At 41.1% G+C, this 24,794-nt stretch overlaps 2 protein-coding genes across 9 annotated transcripts; both read right to left on the bottom strand.

Annotated features, from left to right (window-relative positions):
- Positions 1–1,023: 1,023 nt before the first annotated feature.
- Positions 1,024–21,147, bottom strand: hycc1 (hyccin PI4KA lipid kinase complex subunit 1). 8 transcript variants are annotated; one of them, XM_080296340.1, is made up of 13 exons: positions 20,967–21,113; positions 13,678–13,726; positions 11,496–11,577; positions 10,738–10,839; positions 10,176–10,355; positions 9,261–9,341; positions 9,066–9,181; positions 8,319–8,414; positions 7,544–7,660; positions 7,105–7,192; positions 4,805–4,967; positions 3,391–3,734; positions 1,024–2,112 (listed from the first exon to the last, which is right to left on the bottom strand). In XM_080296340.1, the coding sequence occupies exons 3-12, from the start codon at positions 11,544–11,546 to the stop codon at positions 3,436–3,438; spliced, it is 1,293 nt and encodes a 430-aa protein (XP_080152466.1). In that variant the 5' UTR covers positions 11,547–11,577; positions 13,678–13,726; positions 20,967–21,113; the 3' UTR covers positions 1,024–2,112; positions 3,391–3,435. The 8 variants fall into 8 exon arrangements, with proteins under 8 accessions (XP_080152466.1, XP_026011306.1, XP_026011307.1 ...); XM_026155521.2 differs by lacking the exon at positions 13,678–13,726 and having other exon boundaries at positions 20,967–21,147; XM_026155522.2 differs by lacking the exon at positions 13,678–13,726 and having other exon boundaries at positions 3,391–3,731; positions 20,967–21,126.
- An 879-nt stretch (positions 21,148–22,026) lies between these two features.
- Positions 22,027–24,492, bottom strand: LOC113014166 (uncharacterized). Its single transcript, XM_026155523.2, has 4 exons — positions 24,299–24,492; positions 23,874–23,955; positions 23,540–23,761; positions 22,027–23,451 (listed from the first exon to the last, which is right to left on the bottom strand). The coding sequence occupies exons 1-4, from the start codon at positions 24,350–24,352 to the stop codon at positions 23,054–23,056; spliced, it is 756 nt and encodes a 251-aa protein (XP_026011308.1). The 5' UTR covers positions 24,353–24,492; the 3' UTR covers positions 22,027–23,053.
- Positions 24,493–24,794: the final 302 nt, after the last annotated feature.

Here is a 24,794-nt window from a genome sequence, read left to right as displayed (position 1 = left end):
AGTGAGTTATTTTCAGACGTAGAAAGGCCAATATAACCGGTCTTGAGTACAACAGTATGATGTACAACAACAGCTTACCCGTTCACATTCTGTTAAACCACACACAGAAAAACATGATTATTGTCCCACCACGCTACAGACACACAGCTCTAGTATACAGACAACAGACTACAAGTTTGCTTGGGGGTCGAGCAGCATGAACGCTTGATTTAAGACATCAAAATTAGCTGATGGTTGGAGTTTTTATTTGTTTGCTGGTACAAGAGAATATCACCATGTCTTGTGCAGTGATGAACGACAAGAGGAGACACAGGAAACACGTCACTAAAGCACTACAAACAGCTGGAATGGTGAGTGGATCACAGGACGGGAAAGATGCCCTGTTGCTTCAGACGATCTTCCACATTTAAGGTAGAGTCAGTGGAACTTCACTGTGAAGTACCAAATTCTTTAATCACTTTGTTGCTCTTTTTTTAAAGGTTCCAAAGCATTTTTCTCTTACAGGGAAAGACTATGTTTGAGAGTCAAAACTTTCTCATGAATAAGAAAATACCAGCGCTGAAAAAACACAACTCATTTGTTCTTCCATGTGCAAAATTTAATACTTAAATCACACACGCACGCACACACAGCCATCATCCATTAAAAACCCAAATCCTCTTTGTCTTCGTTTTAAATTTTTGCCATCAAATACACAGCAGTTCAGGAAGGAGCGAGGGGGGTGGGGGGGTTGGTGGGGTAGGGGTAATATTGCTTCTCCATCTTTAATGAGAATACTGTGTGATTGTAAACATAAAGACCAGATTCTTATCATACTGGTTGATTTTTAATGTTTTAGTTGTAGGTTTTTTGTTTCTCTTTAGGACGAATAAAGCACAGGCATAACTTCTGATAAGTGCCAACAGAAGGAAGATTCAGTAAACAGCCCAAAATATTAAAAAAAAAAACCAAAAAAAAAAAAAAACCCACTGAATAGAACAGTTTTGTATTGCTATGGGAAGGAATCCATTATTATAATCATTATTTTTTTTTATAAAAGTAGTAGAAACAGTGTTCCAACTAGGAGAATCAACTATTTCACTTCATCAATCAGCAGCCTTTTTATCTAAAAACAGTTGTACGTACAGATAAAGTCAACGCACACACACTCACTCACAAACATGCTCGCGCACTCAACATGTGCCCTTTAACAAACCTGGGCGGTAAGGATGGATGTATGGAAAAGCCATGCAGAGGGCAACAAATACAGATTAGATCACTTTTGAAGTACTTTTCCACATAGTTTCTTAGTGATTTTGAATTTTAAGCACGCTCGTTTACAACCACAGTTATGTCCAGGTCATGAGCGCACTGCTAAAAGTCAGACAAAGCTGTAAGCGGCGTCCTCGTGCCTCTGACTGCGCTCGGCATTTCACAGCACAGAGTTAAAGACACCGGGGGGGGGGGGGTGAGATAATAAAAAAAAAATGGAGTGACAAGGGGGAAACAGCTGGAGTGTTTCTTTTGCAGTCAACTGCAGTTAGCATGGCTTGGAGTTCCAGGTCACAGGTATGGGGTCACAGGATCAGAGACGAGTCAAGAGTCACACTTGAGTTCAAAGGTCAGAGCCGAGATGAACGCTAATGCTGGGGGAGCGCTGTGTGTGATTTGGCGCTGGACTCAAGTACGCCAAGCCTTCCTCCTGCAGGCTGCAGGAGTAGCGGCCGGCTTCGGAGGTGGTGTGGTTGCTTGAGGGAGGGGCATTGCCGCTGGCCACGTGCTCAAAGGAGCGTGAGAAAACGGCGCTGGCGGTGCGCGTCAGGCTGGTGAGGGCTCCCGCTTTGGGAACCGATTGGCTGGAAGTGAGCGTTAGCCGCTTAACAGACAGCTCTGCGTTCTCGCTGGCGGCCCGGCCTGGCATCAGAGGGCCCGCCTCCTTGTCCTTGTCCTTGCTGGTCCGCCCGCCAAGCCGACACTTCTTCATGGCTTTGGCCCCCAGGTTCAATGTTGTGACACTGTTGCTGATAGTGATGGTGGGTGGGGTCATGTCAGGCCCCGCGCCACCTGGCCAAACCCCTTCATCCACCTCCGAAATATCCATCAGCTCATCCGGGGAACCCAGATCCACTGCGTCTGTGAGATAGACAAGGGGAGAGGAAACAAGAGAAACATGAGAAAACGGCACACGTGTCAAAAGTGAAGAACCTCATCTGTCATCCAGTCTAATCCATTCAATCCTTTAGAGGCTTGTTTGAATTTTGCGCAATATCATGCTGCTGGATGACAGAGGAGGTCCATCACTGTCCAGCAGGTGGCGACCTCACACTGCAATCTTTCACCACCTGACCAGAAACAGTAAGTCAGGGTACAGTACACAGGTTGAGAGACCCAGCAGCTCTGTGAGACAACGGTCAGTAATTTAGTGGCAGAGGAGTGCATGTTTGATCCCAAAAGCAGGAAAGGACAGCATCTAAGAGCAAAACCTATGAAAGACCATGAAGGGAAAGTAAGGGAAGCAAACCAAGGCACACCCTAAATATTTTTTCTCTCTTCACTAACTCTAAATACACAAGAAAACTTTTCCTGTTTTCTTGAATTCATGCATCCACAACTGTGTGTGAGCTTCCAACCACCTTCACAAACACACATTTCTAATCTGATGCTACCACTGTGACACAAACACCAGAACAGCTGAAAAACAGATAAGCAGGTCTTGTTACACTTACTTTCGTGCTCAGATTTAACCTCTTCAAAACAAATATGCACTCATTGGATTCTAAATTTAAATATGGCGAAAGCACATAATTCAAGACCAACGTATCGTTTCTCAGTTCCTACCTACCAGTCAGAAGGAAGTAATCTGTGACCAGGTGCAACCTGGGGTAATGTGTCGAGGCAAACAGACCAAGAAGGTCTCTGATAACTGCGGCGAAAACACAGGAGTTTCCTCGATATGCTAACAAAGATATCTAGGTCTTTTTATTCAAGGTCATCATGACTTAACAGTGAGTATAGGCTTTTGGGGTGACCTTCACTGATCAGGAAAGTCTCATTTTAACACCGTTACTATTCCCCTCTCTGATTAATGCTCTGCTTTTAATGTCATCAACTCGCTCATCATAAGCACATGTCATTCCTTTGACTTTAATGCATTTTTTATTAGGTTATCGATCTGTTATTCAGTGGCATCTTAAATAATTCATTTGCCCTTTAGAAATTCCAGCAGGAGATCTTTATGAAGAAGCTTTAGCCACAAAGGAGAGAGTAAAAATGAATGATGCTTAATAGACAGATGAGAGGAGCAGCACAGTGAGAGGAGGGTAGAACCCAACGCAAACAGGTACAAAGGGGGGGAAAAGAAAAAAAAAAGATCATGCAGCTTTTTTAGACCACGACCCCACAATTGGTTACCTAGGTTACCCCATGAGTGGGGCAAGGGGAAGGAGGGGTAGGACCTTAGTACTGGTTCCTCCCTGTGGAGGCTGACCCAGACCCCTCATTCTCCACCATTCGCCTCACAGACTTCTGCCTCCTGACCTCCAGACGTATGCTGGAGTCATGACCTCGGGGGTCCATGCTGACCTCAGAGGTGGCACCCATCATGTCGCCGTCTGCCGGGGAACGGCCATCGGGGCGTGGCCGCAGGGAGTCCCCGTTGGGCATTCGATCACCGCTCACGCCCGTTACATTGATCTCTGGGATGGCCACGCCCCCCACCGCAGCTTCACCGTCTACACACACCTCCTGGTTCTCTGCTGGTGGGTGGGTGCATGGACGGGGTAGTGAAACAATACACAAACATATAGACACACGCACGCACATGCACATTTCATGCAGAGGTACATGAAAAACAAAAAAGGTTGCAAAAAAAAAAAAAAAAAAAAAAGATCACAGACAACAGAAAAAACACAGAGACAAACAGGTAATCAATGTAATGGCAGAAAAATAAAAATAAAAAACAAATCATAGTGATCAGAACATAACACATGGTCAACGTACATGCTAAATGGGAGTGAATACGAACACAGCACTCAAATGAAATAATACTGTTCATAGATCACTGTGCATCCTCGCAAATAAATGAATACTTAATACCGTTTTCCTCCATCTGCTATATAAAAACACTCACAAAAGTACGATCTGTGACAGAAAAAGCAGGCGTTAGACTCAATGTGAAACCTACTTATTAAACTAGCTCAAGGCTGTAATTTACCCAGACGTAGCTACACTGGGAAAAGAGAACAGCCCTCTCCTAATTCTGCACCACAAAGAGGCTGCCATCATTTACTCTAGAGGGTAATGGAAGTCTGATTCATTTGTTCTGTGGTCATTATAATATTAATAAAAGTCTTCGGCACAAGGCTGAAACTGCACAAAAGATAAGCACACACAAATTTTCCACCAGTATCCTACTTTAAAAACACTACCTGCACTCTGTCTGATCTGATTTATGTGGCATGCTGAATCTGTCTGCCTGGCAGGCTGTTCTGTCCCTGTGCTGCCAGCATCTCAAGAGTATTCTCAGAAATCAGACAGGAAGCAGTGGTTTTCAATGAGCAGATTCTAAGACGGAGAGGGACGGCACTAGTTAGAAAGCTGAGGATGGGCAATCTATGATATTGAGGGGCTCCATGAGGGATGACAACAACACGTCGACTGTCACACAGTGAAAAAGGGGAAAGCGCATGATGAGATCTAAACCTCTTGCTCTCTCCTTTGGTGTTAAATTCATTTGTTGGTTTTACCTTTTTCTTTTAAAACATGAGAGAAGCGTGTAGGAACTCTTGTTTGGCAAGTTTGCGTTAGGCCTGTGTATGCGTCTCACCATGTCTCTTCCAGCGGTGTCCCCTGATCGAGAGGGAGGTAACAGCGTTGCGGGAGATCCTCGAGGAGGTAGGTGTGATCTCCACCTGAATACTCCGCGCACCCTCCTTATTGTTGCTTTTCAGTGCTGCACTGTGCAGTGATGACTTAATGGCGTTACCCACCTGGAGATAACAAGAATCACACATTTACTGCTTCACAGTTCAGTCTATTACTCTGTAACACATTTTAGGAGAAAGACATTGAGCCTTAGATCATGGGGGTTCTCAAAGTTCTGATGACTGAGTGCATAGTTCAAGAAGCCAGCACACAGATGAAGGCCACACTGAAATTATGCACCCATCAAGATGGAAAAATAACCCAAAAACCAATAATTTTATTATAGATTTTAAATTTAAATTTAATTATAGTTCAATTGATTCCAATTCTGCCAGAAAGCTTCCTTAGCTGCACAGCAGATGTCGTTATATTATTACAATCATCTAACAATGTAATAAAGTTCATAGACAAACTACAGCCTGTTGTCTATGTTTGCTCTTTTAGGTTTCAAAGTTCAAGTTTTATTTTTAGGTAATGTTTAAAATTTCTGGGTTTAAAGAGAGTTATGGTTTATGAAGGCAATGGTAAATTTATGTCCCAGGTCATGGTTAACCATTAGTCAGACACCTGTTACACTTAACACCAGCTGTATTCAGACATTTTTTTATATTTAAAAAAAAAAAAAAAGGATTTATGCCCCAACATCTTTACACACACTAATCTTAGTATGAAGTGAACTGAGACTGATGGAAGAATACAGCAGTCTCATGTTGCATTCAGGCTCAGGTGGCATAAAACTCTGAAGCAGCTTTACTACAACTAACTGTTATCGAAAGCTAGTGCGAATTTGCATTAGTGCAAAAATAACATAAGCAGAATTTTTACCATTTTAAAAGTGTTTACTATAATTATGTTTTTATGCAAGATCAAGTGCCGAGGATTTACTGTGCACTGCCAAATTTAGAGTTTTTAAGCTAAGTTACAAAGCTGTCGATATTATAAGTGTATGCCATTTTACAGCTCCAAAAATTACAGAAAGTTTCTACTTTCATTTCCATATCTTTTTTCCCTTATTGGGAACAACAACCAAAAACCAAAAAAATAAAACAGTACCAATGTATAGCAAGCACAACTTAGGATGTATACACACCGAGCCTTCAATTGGGCTGATAGCTGATGTTGATACTAACTTATTCTACTTAACATAATAATAATAGTAATAATAATGATAATAATAATAATAATAAATCAGTTTTAAGTATTTCACTTAGCCAACAAAAACCTGATGTGAAACAGGAGAAGCTCTGCTCCTGGTGACCAATATCAGCCAACATATGATATTCAGACACTATGTCAGAGCATCCCTGCTTCAACCACATTAGAAAATTGACCCCATCAACCAAGCACAGGATGGACATGAAGTACACGCTGATGTTCTGTCAAGTGGCTAATCCAACAACATCTCATCAATAATTTCACTTGCACATAGTAGACATGCAGGAATTAAGTAACGGAAGAAGCAAAATAAAAAGAAGGAAAACAAAGACTTGTGTGTCACACTGAAATGGATTTCACAAGTCTTTATACAATAATCTTTGTTCCTAGTGCTCCTCACGGGGCACTTGCACTAATAATCTCCTAACAGCCGAGCACGTAACACACGGCAGAAAGACTCATAATCACAACACAACATGTCTTTTGTCTGTGAGGCTTCGGCACACTGGTCTCATGAGGGACACGCCACCACGGCACGCTAAGCTAGCAGCCACCTGGTGTATTCCACTTGCAACACAGAAACCGACAACACAAAATTGACATTTTAAACTTTCCACAGTATCACATGTGCAACTCCTTTACACGGGAAAAAAATAAAATAAACCATCACCACTGTTACTAATATGAGTGTAAATGCTGTTTGTTTTGATTGTTGTGAAGGAGCACACCTTGAACTGTGTAGTAATACTGTAAGTGCGGGTTCAATCCTCTACTCCCTGGGCCGCAAGGATTATAGCTTAACGGAGCAGAGTGGAAAGCATGTAAATAATCTCGTGGGATTACACTCTGCTTGCACTCTGACTGACACACACACACACACACACACACACACCAAGACAATGCCGTATACTGTGCCGTGCATGAAACAAAACCAGAAGCCAGCATGTGCACAACCATCACATGCTCTCCCCTCTCTCTTACACTTAAAGACACAGACACACACTTAGAGGAGGTGTGATAGTGGCAGAAAAATATCATTGCACCCACCAACAGGGCTTCGGGGAACAACTCTAGCTGGGCTCGATACAGAACGTCATCCAGTGCTTTGGATCCCAGGTCAACTTCACCATTACACCTACACAGGAGCAGAAATGTGCGCACACATGCGCACACGCACACACACACACAGTTTGTTAGTCTAAAACAGATTAAGGGATTATTGTTATTATCATTTTATTTTAATCTGACATGCTGAAATAAGTACAATTTAAAGAAATTAGCTGAGACAACAGAAAAGATTGTAATTACGTTTTCACATCACTTATAAAATGTAAGCTTGGAACATAAACTGTCTGCACTAATTATCTTAACGAGTATCAGGAGCTTCCTGTACCCAATCTCTGTGGAATCTTTTTAACAACGCAACTTTGACATTGTGACGCCATGAGAACTTTCACTGTGTGCTGCCGTGTGCGTTTGTACTCACAAGGCGTAGTGGATCCCTGTGATGAGCTGAACCAGGAACTCTGATGTGACTGTGAGCCGTGCGTTAATGCCTTTGTACCGCCGCATCTGTTGCCGTGGGTAACCACAAATACACACCCTGGTAGATAACCAATAAAAACACATTAGAGAGGTTTAGATGAGTAAGAATGGAAGCAGAGAAACCACTCCAGTGGGCCACTTAGCTGCAGCACCATTAAAGCCATTTACTTAACTGTGTGGCGAGCTGAGCTGATGTGAAACTCACCAAGCAAGATTCTAAGTTAAACCACACCCACACCCCCACACACCATGCATCTAACAAGCTTCAGAGGAGTCAAAAAGCATGAGGTAACACCTGTACCGTATATTAGAAGCTTTATGCATTGTACAGCGCTGCTAACACAGCAAACAGTTAGGCAGAAATCGAGGCCGATGACTTCTCTTTAGCTCAGCAGACCAATGCTCAGATTACTGAGCTGGGATGTGTGTACACTGCAGCTCTTTGCCAAATAGCGATATCTTGGCTCTCTCTGGCAGCAAAGTCTATAAGAGGATCAGATAAGCAGCAACTTGCAAACGTGTGTGTATGTGTGTGCGCGCGTGTGCGCGCGCATGCGTGTGTGGGTGTGTGTTTGTAAGTTGCCTCCATAAAATATTACCTAGAACTTCAGCAACACAAGCTATAAAGTTGGAAAGCAGTTTGTGTGCGTCTGACCCAGCTGTAGTGACCCACAAATGCTAATGCTCGTGGGCGTGTGTGTGTTTATATATTTTACCTGGAGCTGAGCTGGCAGAGGGACTGCAGGGAGGTGGAGGACATGTAGCTGAGAGCGGCGTTGTAGCAAAGCAGGAGGAAGGTCAGCACCTCAAATCTCAATAACACAAACAAACCCTTGAAATGGCACGTTACGCAAGACACACCAAAATCTTAAAACCTGAAATTCCATCTGTACAGGATATGATAGGATTAGGATAACAAGAACCAAAACATTCATAATATTTGTGTGGGATCTTTAAATGCACCACTTTTTTGTCTAATAAGAATTCTCCTACTGGAAAACAAGCGATTTGTTAAAATTAAAAATGGTTAAGGCAGAGGACGTTCAGTTCAGGCCAACATGGCCGCCAGTCTTTCATCTCAGTTAGAATAATTTAAGAAACCCTAATGGCAATATAACAAGTTTAAATGTAACAAGGCAGAGACAACTGCCACAGGCCACAGCTGAAGCTACCCTAAAATAAAAACCATGGCAGCAGCTTAATTCCCCATCAGTACACAAGTCATCATGAATCTGTTTTAGCCAGTTTGTTATTAAAGGTAATATGTCCTTTTTAGGCTATAATACAAAGCATGCATTCACAAATGAATAAGTAAAAGTACCTTTTTTGATCAGATTTTCCATCTTCCTTTATGTGCATTCTTATTTTGTTAATTAGCTGGTGTTTGCTGCCACTTTGAAAACGAACAGACTGACATCCTGCTACAGGTAAAGCACATTTTAAAACCAGCATGACTGTCTTACCTGTTCTGTGCTGTGAAGGTTTCTCTCTGGAGGTGAGGCCCGCTGTACACCACTCTGCTCAGCCCATGGTTAGCTAAAGCTCCTTCGGTAAGGGCCATGGAGCCAATAGTTGAAGGCTAGAGGTGGATACAGTTTATGTAAGTACATTTCTGCAGAAACAACCCTGGCACAACTTTGAATGAAGGATACACTCACCTCATGGTAAACTGAGGGTTTGGAGAGGGAAGGGACGGTAAAAGATAACACCTTACTCTGTCCATCCTTATCAACTATTTCCTGTAAAAGAGAAAGACAGGAAGAGGGAAAACTTATGTGGGCGAAAGCAAAAATAAAAAAGCCCTTTTTCCATCTGCGTCTGCCCTCAAACCTCTAAAGAGCGTGTGCTGATCTCTTCGAGCACAGTCATCCGTCATGTGTGGGTGGCTGTGTATAAACCTGAGGGTCTCATTTCCCTACTGACACTTTGTTGGTGTGCACTCATATGTATGCATGCGTGCTCACACAGGCACAAACCGCGGGGTTTTGGTGCCCCTCTATGTGCATGTTAATGTCAAACAGATTAATGGGAACCAGCCAGTATGTTGAGTGACAGCTGACCTATTCTGGTATTCAGAGAGGAAGTGAGGAGACAGTGGACTTTGCTGATAGATCACTCGGAGCTGAAAAGGATGAAATACAACTCAAACTTTAATCACTTCTAATACTCCCATCTATCTGCAAATGAAAAAAGGCATTTGCAAGGTGCTGTCCATCAGTGTATATGTGCAAAGTCACTGTTTCCACCACTCCTCCCCCGTATTTCCTGTCACGGCTGTCTAACATGGCAGAAAGGGCAGAAAGTAATCTTTCAAAACTCATGACGCAGATCCCTGAAATAGTTGAGCAGTTAAGTCCTCTTTGTTGGCAAATTGCATGATAATTTCCACTTGGTAAGGATCAAGGACTTTTCTAGTGTTTTTCCTTACTGTGCACTTAAAACACTAGATACATTTTATTGCCGTCAACCAGAGCAGCTCACCTCTAGTAAAAAATAAATAAAACCGATCACCAGTGAGCTTCATCTCTGCAACTAGAAAACAACTGCAACAAGTGCTTCACCCTCTCCCTCACCAGGTTGTAAATGCCTAGCAGCAGGGCCTCGATGCAGCCGGAGGTGTGGGGGTCTCTGGCTGCGCTGACGGACAGGAGGCTCCACAGGAGCTCTGGCAGGAACTGTAGCGTGAAACGCTGCAGCTGCGGCTCACCGCTCCGGTAAAACTCAAACAACTGGTGACACACTGGCTCTAGTAACTGCATGGGACACATATCCAAAAGAGAAAAAACACATGGCATACAATTAGGCCACAACATTTAAAATAAAAAACAAAGTAAAAATCACGAGACAAGAACTGCCAACTCATTTGCAACAAATTTTGCAACTAGCATCTACGGTTCAACGATAAGATCAGGGTATAAACACAGCACTGCTTGAGGGACGCAGTGTGTTTGCAAATCTGACACATCCATAAACACAAGATTATCAAGCCTGAGCAAAAATATAACAATAACAAAAACAAAGCAGGTAAATGGTCGGACTGAACACATGACTAAATACTAAGTACTGGTTAAAGGTTGGGTGGTCAAACTTTTACAATCTAATTTTCAAGTTAATAAAAGATTTATATCTACATACGTCACTGTAGTTCTCTCTGATGACCTTGTAAAGTGCAGGGACCAGGGCACCTTTGTCTTTTAGTGAGGCAGCATAGGTGGAGACGGCACTGTCAGGAAGGGTCTGAAACACATATGTAACCAGCTGAAGTTTAACATGCTACACATTTAGGTCTTACAGCATTTCAGTTTGAAAAGCAAACACTGAAAAGACAAACACAAATTCATATTATTTACACTGATTTGCAAAAAAAAGAAAATATATATATCATTGCTTTTTTTATTTTTATTAATAAAATCTGCCATTTAGCAGCAAAGCAGACTGATAGTCTGGTTTTGCTGCTTCTGAAATGACGTTTTAATAGCAGTGAAATCCTGCAGAGACCCTGACAGCTTCTTTAACCACAATCACTGTCTGTCACACTGAGCTGGTTATATTAGGCCAACTTTACAGACATGACAGCAGATTGGTCCTCACACATTCACACAGGAGAGAAAAAAAAAAAAAAAAAAAAAATCTCATCTGCTCCTTCATTAATATTCGTCACTAAGCCGCAGCTCTAGTACTGGTCACCTAACAGCAAATGCTCATATTTGAGTAGGAGCGTGCAATTTTCTGGTAGCGAAGCACTTCAAAGTGTGTTTGTTTATGTGTGAAATAAATCCTGTCAATAATAAGAAGCAGAGTATGTACTGTATACAGATCACAGGTAAATGACTTTTTTAGTATTTTTTTCCCCTGCCCAAACAAACACTTTCATACAGAAAATGAAGCTTTACCTTAAATTCTGACAGCCATTCCTCCACCACTCCTTGGTCCATAGCCAACATGTTCCTTCATCTGCAGTGGAGTTACCTCTACCTAAAAAAAATAAAAGAAAATAAAATAAAAAGGAAAAAGAAACCCTGATTAAAACAAAAACAAACAAAAACACACACTCTGCATAATAAATGTTAACATTTATGACCGCAAATATACAGAACACATACAAACAGTCCACACTTGAACAAAGCTCCACTAAATCTATCAGCCTTCTTTTTTATTTTTGGTAACTTTCAGAAAAAAAAAGAAAAAAAAAAAAGAAAAATTCTGTTACACATCAAACAGTAAGTCTCTCCTTCCCGCTCACTGCTCTCCAGATGCACACCTCTGCAGGCGCCGCCTTCTCAACTTAGGCTTACAAATCGAAAAAAATAAATAAATAAAAATCATAAATCACCCACACAGAGAAACCTGGCTGGCTTCTCTTTTCAAGCACTGACGAGAATAAGAAATATGGCATGGCTGAATGCAGATACTTGCTGAACAGGCGCTACAGAAGGAAAAACTCAATTTTAACAATGACCATTAATGTGATGGAAATCCCTGCAGCAGTTTTCTAATGAACCAATAGTGAGAGTCTGCCTAACACCATCCTCTTTAGAGGCATCTGCATAAATCACATTTAAATATTTACTTCTTAAATGTCACATTTTTTTTGTATCACTGGAGCAACACATATGTACATGTTGACGACCCCTTAACCAAATCTACAGTGTGACTATCACTGTAAGACCATGGCAGGCCAGATACCACCTCTGTGCCTCTCTGATGAATCCTGTGTTTTCAGTGAATGGTGCCTGTGTTGTGTGCGCACTCTGAGACTGCAAGTACAAGGCTAAATTGACTGTTGAATGCAGACTCAAATTCCATGTTTGGTATGTCTGGTGAAAGAGGCTGAGGAAAAAGAAAAACAGGGAAGGAAAGAGTCCTTTTATGCTCATACCCGTCACACAGAAAAATGTGCTAAAATTTGGTGCAGGGAAGATGGCATATTTTCAATTTAACACTACTCCAATGTTTCACTTCTTAGATTAAAAGATACACAAGCGGTTATTAAAAATGTCTTTACTTTCACCTCAGGTAGAAGGCTGGCTTTGAAAGGTAACATTACGCAACATATTCTGTTAAAGAAAATACTCTTTAAAATAAATACAAAACCCACATTCTATAGATTATTGGACAGATATTAATCAGAAAATCTCCCAACAAGCACAAATAGCATAAAATGGTAATTTAAAAAAAAATAGTTATTTGATTTTTGTGCCTTCCTTTCCCTGTCCCTCTTTTACCCATCCACTTATCCTCCCACACATCATTTCTCTTTCCTCATGCTCTCTGCCTCCAGATGCCTTTTTCATCCATTCAAATGCTTCTTTTTGTATTACTTCAGTGCTTGGTCCCTTCATGGCAGCCAGGTGTCTATTTATGGACTCCACCAATGACAGGAATGACGAGGGGGGAGGGGAGCCAGTGACTCATAAAATGTGGAAGGATTATAACGCAGAATAGCCTCCATTTACAGAAATTAGTCCTTTGTGGTAGCCTGTTGTTCTGCTCTTTAACACTGATGAGGACAACGAGGACAGCCAGCATATGCTGTTTAATGGCAGACTAACTTGAGTAACAAAATAAAGAGTGTGATTACACTGAGGATGAGTCAGACTTGTCAGAGGACTTCTTCCTCCTCCTACAGAATCACTTTTAACCCAACTACTGTGTCCACACTGGCGTCTGGGGCATGTCATCTGCATCATATGGCTCCAGAAAAAGACACGTGAAAGCTACAATCACCAGCTGCCAGCCTTGCCGCCTATCTATGTGATATATTTGCCTTCAATCCCAGCAGCAGGAAGAAACTGCAGTGACAAAGTTTGATGCATGGTCAGTAACAAGATACACAGAAAGAATAATAATGTAGAGACAATGGAAAAGGGTTAAGAGTCAAATCAGCTCAACATTGAAGGATACACGCAATTAAGTAATACTAAGAGGAAGAAGTCAGACCACCCTTAATATGCAGATTATTCTTGTCATTGAAACCACATCAATAAATATGTCTAATAACCAGTTAGAAATGGAGAACAGAGGCCATTTATAATTTCCAAAGAGCCAAATAAGGAAGTAGCCAGCTCAACTTACAAGTAGCCTTCGCAGAAACATGTGACAGAAACTGTTACAAAACAGGAGGCTGGAAAAAAACAAAACAAAACATGAATGAATAACATGTTCAAATCAACACTCAGGTCAATTTTTTTTCCAGTCAAATGACGCATCAGTCATACATTGTTAATCTTTTCAACTTTATGACTCACGTAGTTCAAGATAGGATCAGCATACCAAGGACTCATGGACGCGCCAGGTGAACATTGGCATCAGCCGATATCGGCCTTGTTGATCACCATTTTTCTGTTGCGTCTGTGTCATTTAACCAGTGTGATGAAGACGTGACAGGCTTTTAATTCAGTTATTTCATAAACTGTATATGAAAGACCTTTTCAAGCTCCCTTTGTCTGTTTTTTTTTTTTTTTTATTAAAACCCTGTGCTTTAAAATCCTCCCTGTGCTTCTCTCATCTTCATGCACAAACGTGAACATGGGTCATGTTCACAACATGGCTTATTATTTCTTGCCATTTTATAACAGTGATCCAGAAATCTACAGTACTGACCTATCAGTAGAGCAGGGCGATATGACCAAAAATATTTATCACGATATAATGAGATTGCCAGGAATACCAACATTTCACTAAATCAATCTGATATCATCATGCAAATAAATGGCGTCAAGATGGCAATTACATGCAATTTCTCTGATAATGTAACAATTAATTATGATAAATCATCAGAAATCAGACATATGTTGCTGTCTGCGTAGGCAGACATTGATATTTAACGATTACATTTGTGCTCAACAACCTTAATGTTCTATAGGAATACAATCAGAATGCAACCAGCTGACAGCCTGTTGCGTCAAGTCCCTTCAAGTTGTGCTCACTAACAAAGACTCATTCAGACTAATGACAACATGTTGGATATCCATCTGCATTTATACATTAGACAGCAATTATTTTCAAACCTTAAACAATCTCTCTGAGAGTGATTTTAGTCAATCCAAGTCAGACAGCAACTGTTTGCAGAAAGGTTGCCTCCTATCAGCCAAGCTACAATGACAAGAAAATTAAATATCACGATAGAATATGGGTAAAATGCACATGCGCAGTGCTTTTGTTTTGGTACGCACATGGTGGAAAAAGCATAGCGGCTACGGAGAATGAGAAGTGAAAAAGCGGATCAGTGAATGAAACGGATGAACCAGAATTGGTTTGTAAAAACGTGCAACTTCAGATACGTGGAACTGGTTTGGTTTTTGTCCGTCAGATAGCCACCAAAGCACATTTTTTTTGTAGAACATGCAAGTGGACCGTCGCTATTACCGTATTTTCCGGACTATACGGCACTCTTAAAAGCCTTTAATTTTCTCAAAAATTGACAGTGCACCTTATAATCTGGTGGGCTTTATGTATGAATTCTGTTTTGCTTACTGACCTCAAACCGATTTTATGTGGTACACAGCGCTCAGAAATCTGTCAAAAAATGTTTTAGTACAACTTTGGTAAGCTACAATGCTGCACCGCTTGATGGATTGTCGGAGCATTACGGCTACCATAGTCAAGAGCCTCACAGAGTAATACGTACTGCGCTTCAACATAATATAACCGTATTGTATGTGTATAAGGACTCCAAAATGGCACCTGTTAAGAGACATGCGTATGAAGCCGATTTTAAACACAAGGCTATCAGTCAGTCACGCAGTAGAACATGGGAAGAGAGCAGCTGTGAGAGAATTCAGCATTAATGAGTCAATGGTACAGAAGTGGAGGAAGCAAGAAGAATGAGTTGAGTAAAGGTAGACTTATCTGACTGCTTTATTTTGCTTAATGCGCCTTATAATCCCGTGCACCTTATGGTCCGAAAGATATGTATTTGACTTATTTATTTGGCACTGTGGAGTTTCATGTTGCAAAGCACCTCTTTTTAACTTTTGTGGATATTATACATCATAGGTGTCAAACTCTGGCCCGCGGGCCAAATTTGGCCCGCAGCCTAATTACATTTGGCCCGCGAAGCCATACCAAATTACTATTAGAGCTGGCCTACTGGTATTATACAGCTAATATATACATTGTTTAGTATTAAGCTTTGCTTGTTCCACATTCAGTTTTTCAGCAAAACTTGTTTGAGTCCATAAGAAGAGATTCATTCTTAAATCTGGAGGAAGATATTTTTCAATAAATATTAATTTTAGCCTGCGACCTTGTTCTAGTTTTGAATTTTGGCCCACTGTGTATTTGAGTTTGACACCCCTGTTATACATGGTTAGGCTCAGGATATGTCAGCCCATTTCCACTGGAAATGCCTTTTGGTTAAACTGTCAGCAAGGAATTTGTATTTGTACCATTACATTTTTATACAGCTTTAATGCACATAAAAACAGCTGCTTGTTTAAGTGAAAATAAATTAATGGGGTTTTTTTTTGCACTAATAAAGTTGTGGAGTTGTAAAGTATTTTGTCTTGCATCAATTATATCATTATCGCAAATTTTCAAATATATATAGTGATAAATATTTTTGGCCATATTGCCCTGCCCTAGTTGCGATCATAAGTGGTAGTGGATGTGAAACGCTCATAAGCTCTGGGTAACCGTTTACTTAACACAAACTGCAACAGGTCAGAGAATATAGGGAAAAACAAAAACAAAGACAAGATTGTTTTTCTAGATGCAAAGAGGTTGCCATCTTATCTTTTGCTCATGTGACTCAGCTATTACCTTGCTCTGAATTAGGAGGTAGCTTTGTCAAGTTAAGTGTGTTGGCTTTTCAGCTGAGCTGACTTAATGCAACTTTGCTTGGCTAATGTTATCTCAGGATGGTTGGCATGAGATGGGTATTTTTAGAGTAATTTTATTTATTTTATAAAATATTGATATTTGATGTCCCTTTATTGATATAATATTGCAAAGCAACATATAATATTATGCTATAGCGACGCACACACACAGATATAATGATAACTCAATCTGAAACTACGTTAAAACCACAAGAGACAGAGATGCACACAGCAAATAATAACCTGTTTCAAAGACTTCTAGCCTCTATTAACAAACTGCAGGCAGACTCAATCATCTGGTGGAGGAAAATAGAAATGCAATTGTCTTGGGAGTACACTATTGAGCATAATTATGTCATTAAGCAGGTGTTTACCTTCCATCTAGGTCTGGCTAACTTGTTAGTGGTCTCTGTGTCATTACAGGCTCCCTAATCAAGACAGAAATCAATACAAACTGGAGGGAGCACCCTTGAACAAAAATGATGCAGTAGCTGATGAGTTTTCTCTGTGCAACTCAATCACGCTGACCAGTAAACACATGAATAAACCAGCGTCAAAGATAAGGCGGCAGAGCAGGCTTGACAAGCAACAGCAACAAATCGATGATGTGCTAAAGAAGTAGATGTGAGATAAAGGGAGAAGAGTTGCAGATGGGCAGTCCAGGAAGATAAATAGAGCAGAAATCAATGACTAAATTAAAAGCGGGATAGTGACATCTGTGATTTGGTATGAAAGAAATCTCAAGGGGTGAATAACTCAAGACAAGTGCGACACCAGGGTGCACTAGAAGCACATTCAGAGAGCAGACACCTCTGATCTAACATTAGTAATTTAAAATATTACTCTGTGACAACAATGCTCATTACAACATTACAATACTTTCTCACATGGAAATGTGGAGGCACAGCAATGGATTATTTGCAAACTGACTAACTAAAAATAATATACCCAGTGAAAGTTTTCTCACTAAGCTTCATAAGAAACAGCTAGATTTTACTCAGTCATGCCAACTGCCAAACTTCCTTGGTGGGGGTTATAAAAGCAGAGATTTCATCAGGGGTCGATGTTTGTTGCCCCTGGCAACCTCTCAGCCTCTGAGAAACACATGAGATAAGGAAGGATACTGTCACACATACGGTACATACACAGCTATGTCCCTGTGACCTAGACGAGCTCAAGGAATATCCTACATGTTAAGTAGTTTAACCATAGAAATGCAAAAAGCTGACAGAGCCAGCTACATGGCAGAAAGCAGCAGAGGATGTGTCATGGATTGTACAAGTGTGCCTGTGCAAGTGTGTTTATTCAAAGTCTGGTTTGACAAAACCTGTTCCTGTGAGCTAGCAGAAGTTGACAGCTCATTCCCTGTGATTTTTACACCTACACTACTGTCTTGAACTAACAAACACACACACGGACACACACTGGGCTGCCAGTCTAAATGAGCTTATTTGTGACTCCTCCTTCCAAGGACTTCTTTCAAAACTTCTTAATAGCAATGAACTGGTCTGCATTGGTGCATCATATCTTTATTCTCTTCCCCCTCCTGCCCCCCCCCCTCTTTCTTAAATAGATAACTATCATATCTGATATCATATCTCACAGTACAATAATATTGAATGGATTGCATTGTTGTATTTTGTCATGTTTCTCAGGTCTTTGTCTGAATTTCTACGAACATTATTGCTAAGGATTGTCTTATTGCATTGGAGTCACACTGGGTTAAATATGTACACTTGGGTTTTAAGGGGTATTTATTATTTTCTTCTTTTTTTTGGGTTGTATGGAAGCCCCAAACGCAATTTCATTGTTCTTGACAATGACAATAAATAAATAAATAAATAAATAGATAAATAAATAAATAAATAAAACAAAGGCTTTGAGTTTACATTTCTAATCCTTGCTGTGAGCTTGATGATCTTACAGCGTTGATGCACAACACCTGAGGCAGACATACAATAGCCCAGTATTTCCTTCACATGGTTTCATACAAAAGCCACATTTAAAAGAAAAGGAACACACACACACACACACAATACCTGTCTGGGAGAGCTGGAGCAGAGAGAGTGAGAGAGATGAAGCATGTCCAAGTGTGAGAATGAATTAGGCTGACACCCACACACGTGTATACATATCTGCCTGTTGATTACATCATTTCCCATTACACACATACTTCGGAATCGGAACCTCCTTTTTTTTTTCTTTTTTTTTGGTGGAAGTTGTTTAGGCCAATGGGAGTGGACGTTTAAATGGAAGGGAGAAGAAAAGAGAATGACGAAGCGGGTGGTTTTAAGAGTGACTGAGCTGCCCCAGCTGCTTTTTCCTGTGGTACAGGGTTTAGTTACAGAAACTGCTGCTTAGCAAAACAATGAGAATCCTACTTACACTGCTACACCAAGGAAGAAAAGCTAAAGGAATGAAAGACAACTATAAAAATGAATGTAATAAAGTAAAATAAAACCTACAGTAGCAAATTACCCACACCTGACTTCAGATACACTTTAACTGTTATACTAAGCAACTAGTATCAAAAAGAGGAACTAAAAAACAAGAACAGAAACAGAAGTTATTAAGGAACTACTTTAATCTACACTGTGGTTTGTAAAAGCAAAGTTAAAGGCAGGGTTGTGCAACTGTGGTCAAAAAAGGGGAAGACAGGAAAGAGCCTCCATCATGCCCAGAGCTCACAGTTTGACCCCACCTCCCGCTAAGAGTAATTTACACCATTCAGAAGACTTTAACATTTTATTTTGACATCTCTCTTCAGTTTATATCACTTCTCTTTTACACTGTCTGTTGGCATCTTCTTTATTTGGACTACCTTAACTCTGTTGCATCACTGACTCCCACCTTGCTCTCCCCCTAAAGTCTTCTTCAATAGGAGGTTTCGTGTAGCTTTGGGGGAAAGGGGATAGGCGGAGGTCTGTTTTTCTGCTTCTATTTTCTTTCATCCATGCAAACATATAGCTAAGTAGAAATGACAACAGAGTGTGTGGTTTGTGTGTGGTTTTCACTGCTGAGGGAGAGAGAGAGAGACCCAACAGCGAGGAATCCTCTTATAGCAGCCTACGCTCTCCTCTCTTGCCTCTAAGCTAGTGATGTATCCCTCATCTTGCCCCTCCAATTCTCCATCCTCCCGCAGCAAGTGATTAAAATAAGGGTTTTGTTTTTCCTTCCATTTTTAACACTTCCTTTTCTTTCCCCACCACATGCTTTGTTTCAGCTCATCCTGTTACAGTTAGGCAACTCACTTGTAGCCTCCTGCATACAATTAGCTTGATTTTCAAGTGCTACATATAATGGCATTTATAAGTACAAAATACAGCTTAACCCATGCCATGCCTGTGTGTGCAAAAGATACAGAATAAAAAAAAATGGAAGAGACTGCAACAGTTTTCACCACTCAAATTGCCAGGAAATTTCATGAGCCCTCTGGCACAAACGACTGTCCATGATGCCAGATGACAGCAGAGCCTGCACGATCTTTCTGCTCCATGACCTGCTGTGCTTCATTGTCAAAAAGCATTAAGAGCCCTAAGACACTTGCAGCCATGGGTGCCACACATCAACAAGCCTAAACTTGTGTCTGCGCGCGCACACACACACACACACACACACACACTACACTGACAGGGCACCCAACCAACAAACCCTAGGCACAGCCTCCGCCTAAGGTCAAAGGTAAACACACACACACACATATGGTAAGCAAAGGACAACAACGAATTAAACGCTAAAACAAAAAACTGCCACAACAGCAGAAGCCTTTTTTTGCGAAGGTCACAGAGAAGTAAAACGAGCAGCTTTAAACTTCAAGTACTTCGAGCACGTACTCGCAAGGCTCTGTGGCTTCACACCAGCCCCCCCCCCCTATACAGGAAGCCCCAGAACAGGACGAGTGGTGTGGAGAAAAGCTGCATCACATGACAGCTATTAGAAAAATCCCAACAACGCATTATCCAATATGCCCGTCTGTGGTGGTTTCTCTTCCCCTGTCACGAACACAAATCACCTGAGGAATAACAAGTGCACACACCTGCTACCAAACAGGATAAAGACAGGTACAAAGTCTGCCTCCACGACTGATGGGACAGAAGCAAAATGGTAGCAAAGAATATGTCGTTACTATGATAAGTTGGAAAGCCCCCCCGCCTGCTGTGTCATATCATATTATTTAGTTGATTTAAGTAGGATCCTACCTGTTCCTGGGCGCTGCTAACCAGCTAGTCTCACACCCTCAATACTGGTTATACACCTTCTATTTTTTAAAAAACAAAACAAAAAAAACCCGAGAATTTCTGTCCCGGTGAACTGTTAGCGCAATGGAAAAATTACATTAGCTTTCTCCCGCCGTTCACTTCAGAGCATTTTTTAGCCCGTATGAGCCAGAGACCTAAAATTAATCCCGAGCCGTCACACTCTCTCTATATCGCCTTGCTGAATGACTTCGAGCTGTCACTACGGTTGCTTACAGATTAGCTAGTTAGCTGGCTCAGCTAAGGGGCGACTCTAGGCAAACTGAGGAAGTTGCTGTTTACTTACTGGCATGCTATCTGTCAGCTTCCTGCTATCACCGTCCTCCGTCGTTCCGCTAGGACGAGTAAACGGCTATCACTTCGCTACTCCATAAATCTCCTCAATAATTCAACAACATCACCTCCTTCCATCTTCATTACTTTCTCCACTCAGACTACCTTTTAGAGAAGAGGACGCGCTCTACACTGAATGCCAGGCTTCTCAGCCAATAAGAGAGAAGTATATAATCCAATTGCCGCACGCCCAACTAAACCATCCAATCAAATTAGACACGAGGACCGCAAGTTAATAATTTCCACGATCACGGTAGGTTGTCCCAGTCAGTCGCCGCTCTCTGACAGCCAAGTGATTTGTCAAATCTGCTATTAATGAAGATTTGTATGTATAAGAAAACATACAGTTTGCAGGATATTAATTATCGATTTTGATTATTTACTAAATATATGAATGTTAATGAGTAAACTATAAAAATATCCAGTTACCATTTTTAACCATTATATTTCACTAAAATTGGGTCCACGGCCTATATTCAAGATTTTGCTCTATTTGATCCTCGTTTTTTTTATTTGCCGAGTATTTTCATAAAAAAGGAAGTGTTGGTGTTGCTTCTCTTTTACATCACACTTTACACCTAATTAATCCAAAGCCAAAGACAGAAACACTGCTCCAAAACTGTCCCTCTCTGGTAAACAATAAATGACCATGTGACAATAGCCTTTAGAACAATGGATTTTTGGAAATTAATTATCAACATGGCATATGACCATGTGTTGGTGGGCTTTTAGGTTAATAACAGTGGGAAAGTTGCGGTTTTTAATCAGTTAATAGAAGTCTGTATATTGAAACAGTAAAACATCCCACGCACAATCACGACAAACCTCCAGTTTAGTTTTCAGCTGCTGTTGCAGTGAGCTTTCATGTCATATCATGTCAGCTCTGTCATGTCTGGGAAACATACCAGCCATGAAGTTCGCAATCTGTTAAAGCAGAGTCCAGGCAGAGTTGTGGGAAAGCTTCGCAGAAATCAGTGAACCTATTCTGGTAAAAGTCACACACACACACAAAGTAGTGGCACGTTTATAAATTTAATTCTGGAGTTCAGACAAGCTTTGTCATTGCGGTGCTATTTCTAAAAGTCTGATGAGGATGAAACGATGAGCGGTTGTTAGATAAAAGTGAAGCGGCATTGCCCCCTAATGTTGGCTAGGGAAATTACATGTATTCGAGAAAAGGGGACCTGCAGTGCTCATTTTCAACTGCACAAGTTGCCAATTCCACAGCACTCATACATCCTCATACCACCAGAGATGCAGACTTTTGAACTGAGCACTGGTAACAATTGTCTCTTTAGTCCAGAGGATGGAGCTTTCCTGTTTTTGATTTGATTTGTCTGACCACATTGCCTCAGTCCAGGTTAAGTGCCTCAGGGAAGACAGCAGGGTTTTTTGATCATGTTCACATATGGCTTCTTCTTTGCATGATATGCCTTTAACTTAAATTTGTGAATGACATGGCAACGCATGTTTACAATAATTTCTAGAAGTGTTTCATGAGCCCATGTAGTGATTTCCATGACAGGACTGTGTGTTTAATCCCGTGCATTCAGATTTTCAGCCTTGTCTCTTGTGCACAGAGATTTGTCCAGATTCTCTGAAACCTTTGATGGCATTATGCACTGTAGATACACAGATATATTCAAAGTCTTCACAATTTACATTGAAGAACATCATCAAAGCTAAATCTAAAAGAAAAAAAATTCTAAAATGGAATATTTAACACAGTTTGAAGCTTGAGCTTTTGGCTTTTACACAGTTACACACATCGAGAGTTCATTATTAGAACCTTAAACCAGGTTAAGTATGAGCATCTACCACTCTAACAATACATATGACAGAATGTAATGACGCAAAATAAAAAAACCCACTTTAAACCTATTTAAAGTGTTAGAATACGTTTCTATTATAATCAAATAATAAAAGGAGATATGACAGTCTTGATACGATTGGTGGGGATATTTATGGAGATAACCCATGGAAATGCTGTACTTCCGCATTGCTGTCGGTTAAAACAAAACTTTTAGAAAGATATGTGCACTACAGTTGAGCCCCTGCTATCTGTGCAGCCTCAGTGAGAACTGCCGTGGCCTGTTGTCTGTATCCTTGAGACAACTCTTTGGCCCTCCTCACTTCCCTCATGTTCTCCTCCAGGTTCTCACTAAGTCTCCCTTGTTCTTGGTAAGTTTCTGCTGCCTTCTTCACTTGCTCAGCCATTTTATCATGGCTACGGAGCAACCAGCCGATAAGCTCTTGAAGGGTGGTCCCCTTTGAAATGGTCATCCTGGTGCTGTCAGAAGCACCCTTCAGTTCGTTCTGAGCCCTCTGCAGACGTGGAGGAAGCGGTTTCCCCTCACCTGCGCCCTCAGACCACACAGGAACCGCACTGAGGAAGAAGTCGTAGCCCTTCATCTTAAGAGAGACCTGGTATGTTGGTTCTGGAAGTACATGAGTTTTTAAAAAATGGGGGAGGGAGTGAGGCATCAGCTACCATGAAGCGTGTGTTAAAAAGTATGTGTCACTCACCCTGCTCCTCTCTAATCTTCCCCAAACACTGAACAAAAGCAAGGGTGTCATCATGGGAACAGTCACAGCTCTGCTGGAGGTTTCTTATATGCTGCACCATGGCCTCGTAGCCTTCCTGCTGCTTGTTGAAGGTCTCAGCCATCTCCAAAAACCTCTGATCCAGCTCAGGCACGCACACTCGCCTCATCACCAGCCGTCCAATCCGTCTCACAGTCTGTGCATCTGAGTAGAAAAAAAGAAAAAAGAAAGCACGAGTAACACAGCAAGAAAAACAGGTGGATCAAATTCATCTGTCATTTTTATAAGTATTAAAAAAAAGTCTGAGATGACTTGCCGCTGTCCGCTGATGAACGGCTCAGCCTGGCGGATTCAGCACTATTGACTTCAGAGCGTCGGGAATCCAGGAGAGGCCGTCTCTGAAACAGCGAAAGTTGGTTTTATTTACATAGTGTTTTTCTTTTCTTCTTCTTGTGCCACAAATATTAGGCATATTTGATCACGTGTACCAGTGCAACGATGTGATCATAAACTCAGCTTCAATATTATAATAATTATGTTTCAAATCCCCAACAAAAGTAGATTATTAGGTGAAGACCCAGTAATGCTACATTACAGCAGTTAAGAGGATCCCATCATTTTACTTGCAATGGAAAAATCGAGCGAAGCGAAGCTGTATAGTTTCCTTGCTAAACTCTAAGGAAGCCACTTTACGCTCTTATAAAGACACCATAAAACCCAGTGCAGCGCATAAACACATACCTCATTGTTGTTGGAGTTATCGCCAGAGAAGCAGCAACAGCATAAACGGAACATTTTCTGCGGCTCTGTGGCCTCTCAGTTTGTTTTCAGGTCACTTATTTCTAACAAGGCAATTGTAGTCCGCATTCTCCGTGACGTCAGCGTCATGAGAGTCGAGGAAAGAAAAGCTTCCTGGTTTTGTATTTTACATTGTTGTACAGATAAGAATTCAACAGGTGCAACGACAGGTGAGCTACTACAGCGCATGCGCTTTGCGGTGCTTTGCATGCCGCAAAGCTGAAGCAGCTTTGATATGCCTGTCTGATAGGATATAAAACTACAGTTTTGTTCTGAATAACAGAGTTCGCAGAAATATACAGTTAATATACAGCTAAAGTCCAACCAGAGCAATAACTAGTGCAGTAAACAAACACCCTGACTAAAAAAAAACCCCCTATATTATAATTATATTATAATTAGTCCACAACCTATATATATCGTCCCACCTATTCTGGAG

This window comes from Astatotilapia calliptera, chromosome 22 (assembly GCF_964374335.1).
Source record: "Astatotilapia calliptera chromosome 22, fAstCal68.1, whole genome shotgun sequence".
Taxonomy (NCBI): Eukaryota; Metazoa; Chordata; class Actinopteri; order Cichliformes; family Cichlidae; genus Astatotilapia; species Astatotilapia calliptera.
This window is presented reverse-complemented; position numbering and strand designations above follow the sequence as displayed.

Excerpts from the sequence above, each read along its gene's own strand:
- hycc1 (XM_026155517.2), bottom strand. The coding sequence starts at position 11,546 with ATGTTGGCTATGGACCAAGGAGTGGTGGAGGAATGGCTGTCAGAATTT. Across the intron at positions 7,661-8,318 it reads CTCTGCCAGCTCAGCTCCAG|GGTGTGTATTTGTGGTTACC; the intron begins GTAAAATATATA and ends GTTATCTACCAG. Across the intron at positions 4,968-7,104 it reads TGTTCCCCGAAGCCCTGTTG|GTGGGTAACGCCATTAAGTC; the intron begins GTGGGTGCAATG and ends TGTTATCTCCAG.
- LOC113014166 (XM_026155523.2), bottom strand. The coding sequence starts at position 24,352 with ATGTTCCGTTTATGCTGTTGCTGCTTCTCTGGCGATAACTCCAACAAC. Across the intron at positions 23,956-24,298 it reads ATAACTCCAACAACAATGAG|AGACGGCCTCTCCTGGATTC; the intron begins GTATGTGTTTAT and ends TCGCTGTTTCAG. Across the intron at positions 23,762-23,873 it reads CCGTTCATCAGCGGACAGCG|ATGCACAGACTGTGAGACGG; the intron begins GCAAGTCATCTC and ends TTTTCTACTCAG.